The sequence below is a fragment of the Microcebus murinus genome, chromosome 5 (assembly GCF_040939455.1).
Source record: "Microcebus murinus isolate Inina chromosome 5, M.murinus_Inina_mat1.0, whole genome shotgun sequence".
In the NCBI taxonomy this organism is placed as follows: domain Eukaryota; kingdom Metazoa; phylum Chordata; class Mammalia; order Primates; family Cheirogaleidae; genus Microcebus; species Microcebus murinus.
The window spans coordinates 24381715-24397053 of NC_134108.1; the positions used below are offsets into that span (position 1 = coordinate 24381715).

At 35.5% G+C, this 15339-nt stretch overlaps 1 protein-coding gene across 5 annotated transcripts in view; it reads left to right on the forward strand.

Moving 5' to 3' along the window:
- REPS1 (RALBP1 associated Eps domain containing 1) overlaps positions 1 to 15287 on the forward strand; it is a 77189-nt gene extending 61902 nt beyond the window's left edge. For 3 of the 5 annotated variants that reach the window (XM_012748050.3, XM_012748055.3, XM_012748054.3), the window contains 10 exons: positions 1244 to 1331; positions 2147 to 2248; positions 4728 to 4800; positions 6095 to 6213; positions 7048 to 7112; positions 8919 to 9104; positions 10185 to 10280; positions 12096 to 12244; positions 12941 to 13046; positions 15027 to 15287. In XM_012748050.3, the coding sequence (XP_012603504.2) occupies positions 1244 to 1331; positions 2147 to 2248; positions 4728 to 4800; positions 6095 to 6213; positions 7048 to 7112; positions 8919 to 9104; positions 10185 to 10280; positions 12096 to 12244; positions 12941 to 13046; positions 15027 to 15095 (1053 nt within the window). In that variant the 3' untranslated portion in view covers positions 15096 to 15287. The remainder of the gene's footprint in view (positions 1 to 1243; positions 1332 to 2146; positions 2249 to 4727; positions 4801 to 6094; positions 6214 to 7047; positions 7113 to 8918; positions 9105 to 10184; positions 10281 to 12095; positions 12245 to 12940; positions 13047 to 15026) is intronic. The other 2 variants (XM_012748053.3, XM_012748056.3) reach the window with 1 other exon arrangement.
- Positions 15288 to 15339: the final 52 nt, after the last annotated feature.

Below are 15339 nucleotides of genomic sequence, written 5' to 3' on the forward strand. Positions count from 1 at the left end.
AGCTTTATAAATCTGAAATTCAACTTACTTTGAATTTATCAGTAGAATAGCTGTAAAACTTTTGTTATAAACTGATTGAATTTAGAGATTATGAGAAGTAAGTAAGCCAAGGAAACTAGTCACATAAACGATGGTATGCTGGAACTTAACTCTCTCTAATGAAGGCTTGGTATTAGCACAATACTGTCACCAAAACAGTGTCTACTTAGACTGAAAGGTCATTATCCTCCACACTAACTCTTTAGTAGATATTTGAAATTTAAGGACTCAAGTTTAATCTTAGCAGCAGCACATACAAAGTAGGAACTGACTTCTCATAGAAAGAGCTGAGTCCCCTTAGCAGTGTTTTTCAGCTATCTATTGCTCTTAAGCCAGCTTCTTGATCTGCCTCTGTTTTTTTCCTGGGGGTCTCAGTCCCCAAGGCCAGTCCTGCCTGTGTCCCAGGCACACCTCTCTCTTTTCATTCTTTTTCTGAGAGACTACCATTTGTCTTCATCCTCTATTCCTTGCCTTTGCACTTTCATTCTTTTCAAAAGTCTATACTACCAGTTGCTTTACTACTCTAACTAGACTTCCCTTTGTGAAGTGTAGAGGTACTATAGTCATGAAAAAGTTTTATGAAAAGTGTTAGCATGTTAGAGTGGGAGTTTTACTTGTTTCTCTTAAAAAAATGGATTCCTTTGTGGAAGTTTTATGCTAAATTTTGAGACAATCAAATTTAATTCAAACTAATCTGTAGGAAATATGTATTGTGCCTACTATTGCAATATAACAGGCATCTCATTAACTTTGTTTTATAGGTAAAAGGAAAAGCATTAGATTCTCTTGGACAGTTTAGTGAAAATAAGTTTTTAGTCTGTTACTTAGTCTTTGGATTCTCATGAAATAGTGCACTTTAACCTCAAAGGCTCACATTTGCTTGATTTTATTAGATCATTTCTCAGTTTGATTTTGAATATTGTCTTGAACTGTATTTTTATAGGAGTGTTTTTCATGTAAATCTTTATAATCAATTTTAAATATAATTTTTATAAAACAGATTATAAGACATGTATAGTGAACTTGATTTTTTTAGTACAATTCTAGAGCTAAAAATTTATTTTATTTTCATGCTTGCCTTAGTGTGATTAAGAAAGCCTATCCACCAGTTTTTTTTTTTACAGTGTTGTTAGTTTTGATTATTTCATGGTATTAGCTTGACATTTTTAATACAAATTCTGTATTTCCTCCCATTTATCTCTAGGATACTGCTATTGTTCATCCAGTTCCCATTCGTATGACTCCTAGCAAAATCCACATGCAGGAAATGGAACTTAAAAGAACTGGCAGTGGTAAGGAAGCTGTTGCTGGGCTGTATTTTCATTTAGCGTCAAACTAAAATATATAAGTAATTATTCTGTCTGGGTTCAGATTTCATTCGTAATTGCTTATTTTTTAACCTAGACTTTCTACAATTATATGTGTATGTTTGTGTATATATATTTATTTATATTGCAGTTTTTAAAAGGAAATTATTGACTTTATAAAGTTTTAAAATAAGGACATTTGAATATGACATTTCTAAATATTCTGTGGGTTTTTATAGTACTCTTGTAAATTTACATTAAAGTATGTTCAAACTTTAACTGAAGAGGTATATGTTAAAATAAATTTTGGCTTTGAAATTATATATGTTGCTTGAATTCTTGGCATTTCCCCTCATTTTAGACAAAATGTTTTAGGGTTTCTCAGAAATAGATTTATTTTCTGTATAAGTTAGCATCATAAATTAACTTACAGACTGGTTTTGAACTCCTGACCTCGAGCAATCCTCCCACCTCTGCCTCCCAGAGTGCTAGTATTATAGGTGTGAGCCACCATGCCCGGCCTAAATTAACTTACAGCCTGTATGTGTGGTATTTTGTTTAAGTAATTGTGCTATAGAGATAAAATTAACAAAATGTAAACATGCAAATAAACTTTTTCATTATACAATATCTTCTATTATGACAGAAAACAAAATTCTATATGAACAAGTTTATATTTGTTTTATTGAAAAGTATTATTTTGTCTTATATCTCATGGATTTACCTAACACTTCTTTGGATGTCTAAATGAAGTCTTATCTTGTATTCTTTATATTTTTTACCTATTAATTCTCTACTAGATCATACTAATCCCACTAGCCCATTACTTGTAAAACCATCTGACCTTTCAGAAGAAAATAAGATAAATTCTTCCGTGAAATTTGCTTCTGGAAATACTGTAGGTGAGTAAAAGTAGCATTGCACCTTCCATTTAGTATGGATTTATAATCTGAATAATTCAAATATATACCCATTTACTACTTTCTTGACTGAGTAGAGGATAATGAACCATTTTAAATACCCTACCCTGTGTTTGAAGCAGTGGTTGGCTGTTGCCACGTGCTTCAAGACAGGCCTCCTGTTTTCTGTCCCTTTCAGTGTAGCCAGTTTGGTTTTTTGGCCCTTCCCCACTAGTTCCTTTGTTTCTCTCCTACAAGAAATTGTATATTTGTTCAGCCAATATTAATCGGATACAGTGTGCCAGGTTTTATTCTAGGCACTGGGGATTTAGCGGTAAACAAAACAGAAAAAATCTTCGCTCTTGTTGAGTTTACATTCTGTAAGGGAGATAAGAGAGAACAAGGATAAAAAGTAACTCTTGTGTTAGAAAGTAATTAATACTGTGGTTAAAAGTAAAGCTGGGAAAGGGGAAAGTGAATACCATTTTAAATAAGGGGGTCACAGCAAGTCTTACCAAAAGATGTCATTTGAGTTAAAACTTGAAGGAGATGAGGAAGTTAGCTGTGTGAATCCTGAAAGGAAGGATAATTAAGGCACAGCAAACAGCAAATGTGAAGCCCTAAGGCAGGAAACTTGATTATACTGGAATAGCAAGCGAACACCTAGAATAGAGTTCCTTAAATGTGGCAGGCAGAGGTGGAGTAGTAACAGGGAAAAGACTTTGACTTTTACTGAATTAGATGAAAAACCATAAGAAGATTTGAATGGAGGAGTGACATGATCTGACCTCCTTTTTTAACAGGATCTTACTGGCTGTTCTAATGACAGTAGGCCAAAAGAAGGAAAGAGTCAAAACAGGGAGAGGAAATTTAGGAGACAGGTATAATAATCCAAGCAAGAGAAGATGGCACTTAGTGTCTAGAGTGGTAGCAGTGGAAGTGCTGAGAAGTGATTGGATTGTGGCTATATTTTGTACATTTTGTAGGAAAAGACCTCAGGATTTGCTTACCTGTGTGATGTAGGATGTGAGGGGGAGAGAAGAGTAGTCAAGAGTGATTCCAGGGTTTTGGGCCTATGCAACTGAGAGATGAGGAAGGCTGTGATAGCAGCAGGATTGTGGGGGAAGAATAGGAGTACAGTCTCAGATGTGTTAAATTTGAGATGCCTCAAATTTGAGATTAGAATATCCAAAGAGAGATAGGTTCATTTTAGTGTTATTCTTACACCAACTAAATAATTCTGTGATTTACAAGAAAAGGAAAGTGGGGATACATTTGGAAACGAAGACAAATAGCCTATCCCTTCAGTGTGCAACTCTTGAAAATATATTGTAGTCGTCCTTCAAATTGTCCCAGGAGTTTCTGTTTTAAAATTTCTTTATTCTGTCACTACTCTTAATCTACTTCTGGTCTCTGCTGCTTTATAAGACTTCGAGGAAATTGAAAGTGCTGTTTCCTCTGGAGAAAAATCTGGGACCCCTAGCTAATTTCATAAATTTTAATATTGCTTAAGCACATTTTATTACATGTGAAAGTCTTAATTTTTTGTATTATAAATTTTTAATTAGTTTTATTTAAAATGTTTCTAATTTGTTCTTTTTCTTTTTTAATTTTATATTTTATTATATTCTTTGTGTGTGCGTGTGTTTTCTCACTGGCATGTCCTCAATAATTTGTTCTTTAAAAGTGACCTTTTTTCTATTATATAAGTAATTCACACTTACTGTAGAAATGTAATAGATAAACAAAAACAGGAAAATTATTCATATTCTCACTATTTCACAAATATCTATAATTAAAAAATTCTTTGTCAACCTTAGTCCTTATTCTGTACATATGTAAGTTATATTTTCATATAGTATGAAACTGTAATACAGTTGTCCCTTAATATCTGTGGGGGATTTTTTCCAGGAGCCCCTGTGGATACTAAAATCTGCAGATGCCCAAGTCCCTGATATAAAATGGGATAGAATTTGCATATAACCTACATGTATCCTCCCATATTTAAATCATCTCTAGATAATTTATGAGACCTAATACAATATAAATGCTATGTAAATAGTTGTTATACTGTATTGTTTTTTTAATTTGCATTTTTTATTATATTGTTTATTCTTTCAAATATTTTCCATCTGAGCTTGGTTGAATCCTCAGATGTGGAACCCGCAGATACAGAACAACAGATAAGGAGGGCTGTCAGTATATATACCATTCTGTGCCTTATTTTGAATATTTCTGTATCATTAAATATTACTTTTTCTGGACTATCAATTGTTCTGTCTGCTGTATAAATATGCCATGATTTATTTAATTGGTATTTAATTTTTTGAAATTAATAACAGTGTGATTGAACTGTTAGCCTATTAGCCAATCTTTGAGTATATCTGGCTTGAAACAGCATATTAGTTATATTTGTTTGGGGTAGATAGAGCAAAAAGTAAAGAAATGATTATTATTAAATAGGACGTATCCCATTTATCAGCAGATGGTTACAGTAGTTCAGACTCTTTTACTTCTGACCCAGAACAGATCGGGAGCAATGTAACTCGTCAAAGGTCAGTATTTCTGTCAATGAAAAGCATGTGAAAATATTTTGTTGCATTTCAATGTTTAAAAATTACTTAGAACCAAGCACAAATTATTTTGTTCTCTGAGGGCTATTAGGTTACCTGTTGATTTATGTAAAAGACAAGTAATTTTGATTCTTTCCAACTTGAATAGAAAAACAAAAGGAATCCAGATTTTCTTCATGGTGTTTTGTGGAAGATCTAAAAAGAACTGATAACACCTTGGCAAGAGATGTTTAATATAGTCCTTTCTGTACCTAAATAGCAAGAGTCTGTTAAGTGATAAATGTATATAGCCTTATGGCAAGTACCAAAAGAATTCTGTTTTAAAACACCATCCAGAACCACAGCCCATTTGTGGGCTGCCTACCCACCCTGAAGTTCTGTATTACATATAATCTCTCAGGCACAAACATGAAAGGTGTGGGATAGGGTGGAGGATGGCAAGAGATTTGTCTGCAAGGGTTTTCCCATCCACTAAAAGCTATGTGCAGGGCAGAAGTGTCTTTCTCTCCTCACTTTTTGCATATGCCATGTATTCTTTTGCCACATGCCTGGAGGATGTATTGAGACTAGTAATCTAGAATCTCCAAAGAGCTTAAGAGTAAGAAGGCTGTCTGTCTGCCTTCTGATCCTTCATGTAATTCTTCCTGTGTTTCTTAGCGTTTTCGGTCATCTTGGAGCTTACTCTGCTTTTTATCCCTACATGTGAACATCAGGTTGCCAGAGTCCTCTTATCAGAATATGGAAGACTTTGGTAGCAAAGAAGTGAATCTCTGGGGCAAGTTGAGCTTGAGTGTAGTCACCTTTAAAATGGGATGAACGGTGGGGACATAAGATGAACACTTCACATAGTAGTGCCACATTCTACCTCAGTTTACCAAACTCCAGACTTCAGTAGGTTGAAAGCTTACCATTTGGGAAAGTAGAGTTCCTCTTTTTGAAGATAGTTTTTCAGACTAATATTACTTTTAAATGAGTGGGGAAACATTATACTAGGTTTGTAGTCTATATTAAAATCATATTGACAACTTTCTTTTCAAATTTTTTGAAATTTTGTTTAATGTATAACTTTATAAAAAAATTTTGTCACATTGAATAACCACTTGTTTAGCACACATCATGAATGGTGCTATCTTTATTTACTGTAATGCTTGTATATCTACTTGAGAAAGTATCATGCTAACAAGATACTTTGCTGCTTAGCCAAATTTGAATGCCTAAAAAGAAAAAAGCTCCAATGTAAGTAGCATAACCAGTGGTGACGGGATGACTTTTGCAGGTCTCATTCAGGAACGTCGCCTGATAACGCTGCACCACCACCTCCCCCTCCACGGCCACAGCCCTCTCATTCTAGATCGTCATCGTTAGATATGAATCGGACCTTTACAGTCACCACAGGTAGGGGCTGGAGAACCATAATGTACATTATTTGATTTTAAAGTTAATCAAAGACACATACAAAACATTTTATTTTTATTTTTTTAATCTCTTTTAAAAATACTTATCCGAAGAAAAATTGGTGGTTAAAAAGATACCAGATGAGAGGGAATTTTTTTTCTTAATGACTATTTAAAGTATGTTTGAGTATAAATAATAAAGATGGGAACTGAGAGATTTCACAGGAAATTTAAAAAGAAAGATGTGATCAAAAGTAAAACTAATAGCTGATGAAAGAGAAGAGTTGTAACTTACTCTAAGGTTTTGATTTTTGAGTAACTGGCAGTATTGTTATTAGCTGATTGAAATAGAAGACTAAGAGCAGAGGGTGATGATGTTATTATGTTTTAGTCATTGTATGTTTGGAATGGTGAGGAAAAGGTAGATAATCAACAGGCCATTGGACTTTTGAGCTGTGAAAGATTGATGTATTATTTGAGAATCATTTACATAGAAATGGGAGAGTAAAGTGTTATAGTGAAGGAGAAAATTTAGAAGTCTTCACGTCAGAAATATGGGAAGAAAACCCAGAATATATACTTTTATGGAAACAGGCAGGAGCATGTCAAAAGGACCTCATGTAATAGAGGTAATAAGGAATGAGGCCTGATTAAAGGTCTTGAGATTTAGCCATTAGATCACATATAGACCATTTAACCAGATAGTATCTGCCTTCCAATACTTATCAAACATTCTTAGAAAGCTTTAGTACGTGGTCACATTCATTCAGCCTGTTTCTTCTATTAGCAAAGTGATTATATATTTACTAAAAAGAAGACTTGTATATTCACTCAGGACAACAACAGGCTGGAGTTGTTGCCCATCCTCCTGCAGTGCCTCCAAGACCACAGCCCTCACAGGTAATTCTCCAAGGTGTTCATTACAAAATGTCCCCTTGATCAATTTGTCTGTTAGGTGTTTAATTCTAGTCTCAATTTATTTGGAAGGTCAGGAATTACCTAGTGGTCATTCTTAATGAACATTTAATTCAGTGAAGCTAAATCTTACTTTGGAAGATAAGAATTTCTAGAATGATCCGAGTTATTTTTTGAAAGAATGTTAAATGTGAAATGATTATGTATTAACAAAAGAGGGTTTAGTGGAAAGAAAAATGGATTGGGAAATAGAAGATGTCCTGGGTCTAGCAGTGACTCACAGCCTCTCTCTGGATGTGTTTACTGTATCAATTAAGGAAGTGTGAATGACCTGCACCCTTTCCGGGTCAAAATTGAAGTGCTGCAGTAGATGTATGTATAAAATGCTCTAGGACAGCCTTAGTGGCTAGTAAAGTCAAGGATCACATTGAGAAGATATAAGTAAAATGAAGGAAGTAAAAGTAGACCAGGGACTTGAAAGATAAAGTGGTATTTATTGGGGAGAGAGCATTCCAAACAGAAGTGTGGCATCCACAGAGCCGTGGTGGTGTGTGTTAGCCTGGCATATTCCTGGAAAAAAGAAGTTAGGTCAGTATATCTGAAACAGATGTGTGGGATGATGGGAAATGAACCTGGAGAGGTAGGGACAAGGCAGAGCACTTCCCATATCATACTAAGAAGGGTAGAGTTCTTCTTAGAGGAGATGGAGAATTTTTAAAGGGAAGAGACTGCAGATTTACATCTTTAGTATCCTTTACTTCCTTTGTCATAAACTGTCTCACGCTCTATTTTTTTTTTTTTTTTTTTTTGAGACAGAGTCTCACTTTGTTGCCCAGGCTAGAGTGAGTACCATGGCGTCAGCCTAGCTCACAGCAACCTCAAACTCCTGGCTCAAGCAATCCTCCTGCCTCAGCCTCCCAAGTAGCTGGGACTACAGGCATTCGCCACCATGCCCGGCTAATTTTTTTTTTTTTTGTATATATTAGTTGGCCAATTAATTTCTTTCTATTAGTAGAGACGGGGTCTCGCTCTTGCTCAGGCTGGTTTCGAACTGCTGACCTTGAGCAATCCGCCCGCCTCAGCCTCCCAGAGAGCTAGGATTATAGGCGTGAGCCACCGCGCCCGGCCTCACGCTCTATTTTAATTTCTTGTTTACTTAATCTCTTATCCTGCACTGGACTGTCAGTTTTATTAGGGCATGGGCCTTATTTGTTTTGCTCAGTATTGTATCTGTAGTGCCTGACACAAAGTTAGATATTCAGTAAATATATTTTTAGACTTAAGATTTTAGCAGCATTGGTCTGGCAAAGGAGTAGAGGATGAATTGAAGGGAAGTGTGCCTGACATGTTGGAAGAATAGTTAGAGCAGTGGTTTTCACACTTTAAAAATAACAACCTTTTTAAGAAACATAGTGAAACATTTTTAAAAAATAACTTATTTAAAGAACAGACTATTGTGCAGTAGCCCAATTCAGGGGGGGAAAATACATGCAAGTGGAGAATTAGGGTAGGGTAAGACCCTCCCCTCTCCGGTGTACTTTCTTTGCATTAAAAATTTTGGAGAAGGATCTTTTTATTAGAGGTTTATCATCTTAATTTTTTGAGTGTCTTAGCTTTTCACTTACAGTTTAAACTTTTATTGAGAGCCACGTGTTACTGTAGTACACCTCTCTGAATTTACAGATAATAAAACAGAGCATCTTTGTGGTATATTTTCAAAGAAAAAGAAGGTGACTCTGTGAAATTGCTACTCCACAAAATGTTTGTTCTTCTCTTCTAAACATTGTACAGGCTCCTGGTCCCGTTGTGCATCGCCCAGTGGATGCTGATGGCCTCATAACTCACACTAGTACCTCACCTCAGCAGATACCAGAACAACCAAATTTTGCAGATTTCAGCCAATTTGAAGTATTTGCTGCATCAAATGTAAACGATGAACAAGATGAGGAAGTCGAGAAACACCCAGAGGTCTTGCCGGTCAGTTTTTAATTTTCTGCTGGCAGTTTCTTCTCACATCCTGCTCGTAAGCCTGTCTAGCAACAGAACAGATATTAGAGGGGGCATCAGTGAGTAAAATGCCTGCTGCTGCCTCTTCTAGGGGACTTATTATTAATCCTCTAGAATTAATATATTCCCTAGGTCGTGCTTCTCAAATTTTATTGAGACCTCCTGGTTGCAGTATAATGCTTACTAAGAATCAGAATTGGGTACAGGGTAGGGGTAGAAATAATGTGAGAATACATAGACACAACCACCTGGTCTTGGCTAAAGCACTGCTCTCAAGGTTTCAGATGGTTAATACTAAGCATCTGATTGTGTGATTTGGTGAAGATTTCCATGTGATAAGAGGCTGTGGTTACCATATCTCCAGTTTATATGAAAGTAAATTGTCTTAGTTAGAGGCAGACTTAAAGATTACAGGATGTCAAAATTTAATCTTTGCAGATAGCGCTCCAGGAGAATCTATTGTAATTCTTTCTAGTGGCAAGAACTTCTCCGGGAATCCCTGACCTGAATTACTGAGTGTAAATGTGGGCTTGGAGGACCTAGAGGAATTCGGAAACTGCTATTCAGAGTATTTCAAACCATACTAAACCTCTCTAATAGTTCCAAAAATCCATGTTTATTTGACCAGCATAATTTAGATAAAAGTTTCGTGTGGATCTGATCCATAGAGAATTTCCTACTAGCTCCCTTTTCAAACCTGTAACTTTCTGCCAGGCTCATTAGGGGAATGGGCCATACTAAGGGAGGCAGGGGTGGGCCTGGATGCTTGCTCCCCTCCCCCAACCACGAGGACTTCCCAGCGCAGCCACCAGAGGTGCAGTGCAGCAGCTGCACCCTTCACCCACTCGTGCCTCCCTCACGCGTCTATTACCTTCCCCCCCCCCCGCCTGTCAGTAGCAGAGAAGAGTTGTTTTTCAAGTTTTTTCTCCTCTTCATCTCAGATTTCTTGTCAGAATGAATATTTTCTTAATATTTTACTCTGTTACATATTCTATATTTATATAATTATATATTATATATAATTAATAGTGATAATATATTCATCTCTAGGTTGAAAAAGCTTCTGATCCTGCAAGTTCTCTTCGAGTTGCCAAAACAGATAGTAAAATTGAAGAAAAGACAGCTACTAGTGCTCCTGCCAATGTGGTATGCAGAAAGTCTTATAATATTGATAATTTTGTACATATGAAAAGTTATATGAGATAATTTTTAGAAGTAAGGTCAATTAGAAATCATCTAACTTATTTCACTGCCTTTAACTTAAATATTCAGTCTATCTCAGAATAAATTCTACTTATATTTAATGGACATGTTATTCCACATCAAACGTTTTAAACAGGGGGCCAGTTCACTGTCCCTCAGACCGTTGGAGGGCCATTGGAGAGTGCGGCGCACATTCCACACATGCGCCCTGTGGGCCCGAGACGAGTCAGCTGCTCAGCAGGACAGGCAGCAGTGACAAAAACACCTGGCGGGCTGGATAAATGTCCTTGGTGGGCCACATGTGGCCCGTGGGCCGTAATTTGAGGACCCCTGTAACCTATTTTAGTACATGCCACAGGTTCCCCAAAATTAAAGTGGCTATTACATTCTTTCACATATATAAAGCAGAACTTCTTCATAGGTCAAATTCAGTTTCTTTTATTGCAGTCTTGAGTATAATAGACAAAAATGATCAATCCCCTAAGGTTATTGTTACACTCTGTTCTTTTAACTTTTTTTTTTTTTTTTTTTGAGACAGAGTTTCGCTTTGTTGCCCAGGCTAGAGTGAGTGCCGTGGCGTCAGCCTAGCTCACAGCAACCTCAAACTCCTGGGCTCGAGTGATCCTTCTGCCTCAGCCTCCCGGGTAGCTGGGACTACAGGCATGCGCCACCATGCCCGGCTAATTTTTTATATATATATATCAGTTGGCCAATTAATTTCTTTCTATTTATAGTAGAGACGGGGTCTCGCTCTTGCTCAGGCTGGTTTTGAACTCCTGACCTTGAGCAATCCGCCCGCCTCGGCCTCCCAAGAGCTAGGATTACAGGCGTGAGCCACAGCGCCCGGCCTTTTAACTTTTTCTTTAACTGTTTTAGGTACAACATTTTATTATGAAAAATGTTAAACATCCATTAAAGTTGAAACAATTTTACATTGTACATCAATAAACTCACCAGCTTGATTACACCATTCACATTTTTACTATAAGTTGGTTTACCACATCTTTCTCCACTTACTCTGTCACTCCTTATCTGTTTTATGCATTCCAAATTACACATATCACAATACTTTCCCCTTGAGGAAACAATTTTGCTAACTTTATTTTTCGATCATCTAGACAGTCCCAGTAGTTATTAAAACAGCATGTGTTTCTGAAACTGCTTAAGTTCTACTTTCTGGACAATAATATTTCTTACTACACTATAGTCAAGGTGATGTTTTTAAATGATTAGTTTTATTTTTGTCAACTCACTACAAATTTAAAACAGCACTTAACTAAAGAGGTGGCATTGGCTATTTTTATTTATTTAAAAGTAATAAAAGGTTATGGTAAATACTAAAATATATTAGATTCTTTTGGGGCATATTCACAATCTCCAACAAAATGTCCACTCATGTTTAAGAGCTACAATTACTGTGCCTCTTTAGTTTGTTTTGTTGTTTTTTTTTTAAAGAGATGCCTAGCTTTCCACCTCTTTAAGTTGTTTTATTCAGTAAGATGGTGTATTTTAGCATTTTTATATTGTATGTATTTAATACATTCCCGGTAGTGACGTCAGCTAAAAACATCCTTTCCCATGGTAATTTAAGTTAGCTATTGCCACAAATACATAAATTGTTTTAAAGTAAGACACATGACTTTGAATTTTTCAAGAGCATATGGCTTAAAGAAAGCAAATAGTGTTGGCAAAGTGCTAACTATGAATGTCCTTTAAAAAAAAAACCACTCCATTATCAGTGGAATTATTGTCTTGTAGAGCAAAGGCACAACACCTCTTGCTCCACCACCTAAACCTGTTCGAAGAAGATTAAAATCAGAAGATGAGTTAAGGCCAGAAGTTGATGAACATACACAGAAGACAGGTGTCTTGGCTGCTGTTCTTGCATCACAACCTTCTATTCCTAGGTAATAAAAGCTATTCCTAAGTACATTTAATTACTAGGAAGAAAAAGCATAACAATTAAAAATAGCAAATTGAAAGAAATTATGGTCAGACTAGTTCTTCAGTTGAGCAGAGGTTCTTAGCTGTTCTTTTAGAGCTTTCTCATTTATGAGTAGCTAGATTATTCTTTCCACTTTTTCCCCTTTAAGTTAATTCCATTCTAACACCTTACTGCCGACCCTGAAGCAGATGTTTTTAAAGTTGATAATGTAGAGCAAAACTAATGTTCTAACCACGGTGTATCTAGACTAGGACTTAGCATACTAAAGCTCATGGGCCAAATGTGGCTAAATTAGCTAAAAATGACTTCTACTTTTTTATAAAAAAGAGGAACAAAAAACTAGCATATGCATGGTCTGCAAAACCTAAAATATTTACTATCTGATCATTTAGAGAAAATGTTTGCCAATGCCTGCTCTAGGCTATTTAACTTAAACTCAGGTAACTCTACAGAAGAATAATAATTAATAATAATAATAAACTTAAGCTTAGATACTTTTGGTTTATCATTGAAACTGAGCAAGTGAGATTGGGTTGTACTAATAAGGAAAAAGGTGCTCCCTCTGCTTTCTATGTCTAGAAATAAATCAGGGAAGAATGGAGGAAATTTAAAGATAAGTAATGAAGGTTATGGTTTTTTGCCTCCTTTATGTTCTCAGATCTATTGGGAAAGATAAGAAAGCTATTCAGGCATCAATTAGACGCAATAAGGAAACCAACACAGTTTTGGCCAGATTGAATAGTGAATTGCAGCAACAATTAAAGGTAAAGTACTTTCTGAATCTTTAATTGTGACATTCCATGGCCTAAGAGCATCTCAGAGTTGACGGGGAACTTAGAGGTGATCCAATGATTCTTATGCTCATATGAAACTTTCCATGCAACAAGAGAAATGTGTATCTAAAATGTTTTATGAGCCTTTGAATCTTTTAGTACTAAAAGGAATGTTTTAACGCTCAATTTTGGTATACATTGCTTTATCCTACATAATATAAGGCATCACTATTCCTATAATGTGCCTTCATAAAGGAACTTAAAGAGAAGAAATGTTGTAACCTCAGGTACCTCCAAGATCACTTAGATGTCTCTCTAACACTTTTTAATCTCTAAATGATTTGACTGTGGTTAGTTTGTCCTTTTATCAAATACAATTCAGATTCTATGAAAGGGACTTAAATAGGTCTAATGAGGTGGAGGAGTGGGGGCAATTTAAATCATCTTGCACATGGAAAAAGAAAAGACAGCCTTAAAAAGAAATGTTGCTTATGTATAGTGTGTACCACTGTCAGTCTAATACTTGAGAGGACTGAGTTTGTTTTCTATTAACTATTATTTCTTTGAATCCCTATGAATAAAAATTACTCTCAGAATTACTTATGGTTCATCAACATTATTAAGGACTACGTCTTATAAATCAGTGGTTCTTAAACCTTAATGTATACACAGATAATCTGGGGTCATGTTAAAATGCAGGTTCTGATTTAGTAGGTCTGAGGTGGGACCTGAGAATTCTGCATTTCTAATAAGCTTCCAGGTGATGGAGGTGCTGGAAGATTGTTGGCCCCACTTTGAATGTAGCAAGGTTCTAAACCACAAAGATGAGGAGCAGAGTCCATGGAAATGAAAAATGAATGCAGAGTTGGTTCATATCCCTCATCTAGTATTTATCACACTGTCCTGAAATTATTATTTATGATACATTTGTCTCTCTATCTTACTAAACTGAATTGATTAAGGGTAAATCATAATCATTTTTATTCAGGAAGACTATATACTATATTGTCCAAACCAAGAAACATTTCAGAGAAAAGAGGGAGGGTTATATTAGTATTTAAGTCAAAACATTAGGTGTAAACTGGGACTGTTGTAGATAAACTTACAGTTATTTTGTCTCTTTCTTCAGAACCCAGCATATGTTAGGCATTTGATAAATGTCTATTGAATGAATTATATTCTTGCATAACTCTTTGATCAAAGGAGAGATGTTTATAGTTGTATGATTATGAATTTAGTCCATTGTAAAGGAAGAATGCAAAACATAAGGACAAGCTTGCTTAGTATCATACCTTGAAGATGCTAATTTTGTTAATGCGTGTTTTTCTGAAGAACCAAGGAAAACCATTGAAACAAGTATATAGAAGCTATTTTATAAATCATTTTTCTCATGAATTCTGAGAATGGAAAATAGGAAGTGAGGTACCAAATAGGAAGAGGTAATTCTGGTTAAAACAAGTTACTATCATTATGATAGAGAAAAGAAATAAAAGGAAAATAAATAAGTTAGAATTTGATGGCTATTTGAAAAGACTTCCCCCAGTTAACAGTGATTAAAAATTCTGAATGCAAAATTAATTTATTCTTTGTGAAGCTGGAATTCAAAATGAGATCCAGGAGTTACTATAACCAGATGTTGTCACTAGCAGAAAGAATCTATGTTAACAATTTATCTACAGTTAATTCAGGGGCAAGCTTAATGCAAAATTCACATACACTAATACCCATCGTTGCAAATATTGGCATTTTAATTAGACAAAAAATATTACCCTCAAATTACTAGGATCGTATTTTAGTATTATAAATATATAAAGCAACTATCTGAAGTGAAGTACACTTTTTAAAATAGAAACAGCTTTCCCTTAACCTTCTTGACAAATTTAAATTGTATTCTTGAAGTGGAGCTGTTGTTAGATGTGTCTTCACTGTTATATACTTTGAAACATAACTTGGTCTTTGCATCTTTTTCAGGATGTTCTTGAGGAGAGAATTTCCCTGGAAGTTCAACTGGAACAACTTCGACCATTCTCTCACCTATAAGCCAATTGCCGTTAACTGTGAACACAACCATTTTTAAGTGATTTTGGGTTCAAAGCCAATTTGGAGACCCAAACATTCAGCTCACTGCATAATTCAACATTAAATTTTATGATTCTGTTTTGCCCTATATGTTCACCATTGTATTTAAGTATCTTTTATTTTTTAATTTCAACAATAAAAGGGTCAGGATGACTTTTTCTGGCGGGTATATTGTGTTTGTTGGCACACCTTACCCTTGCTGTTC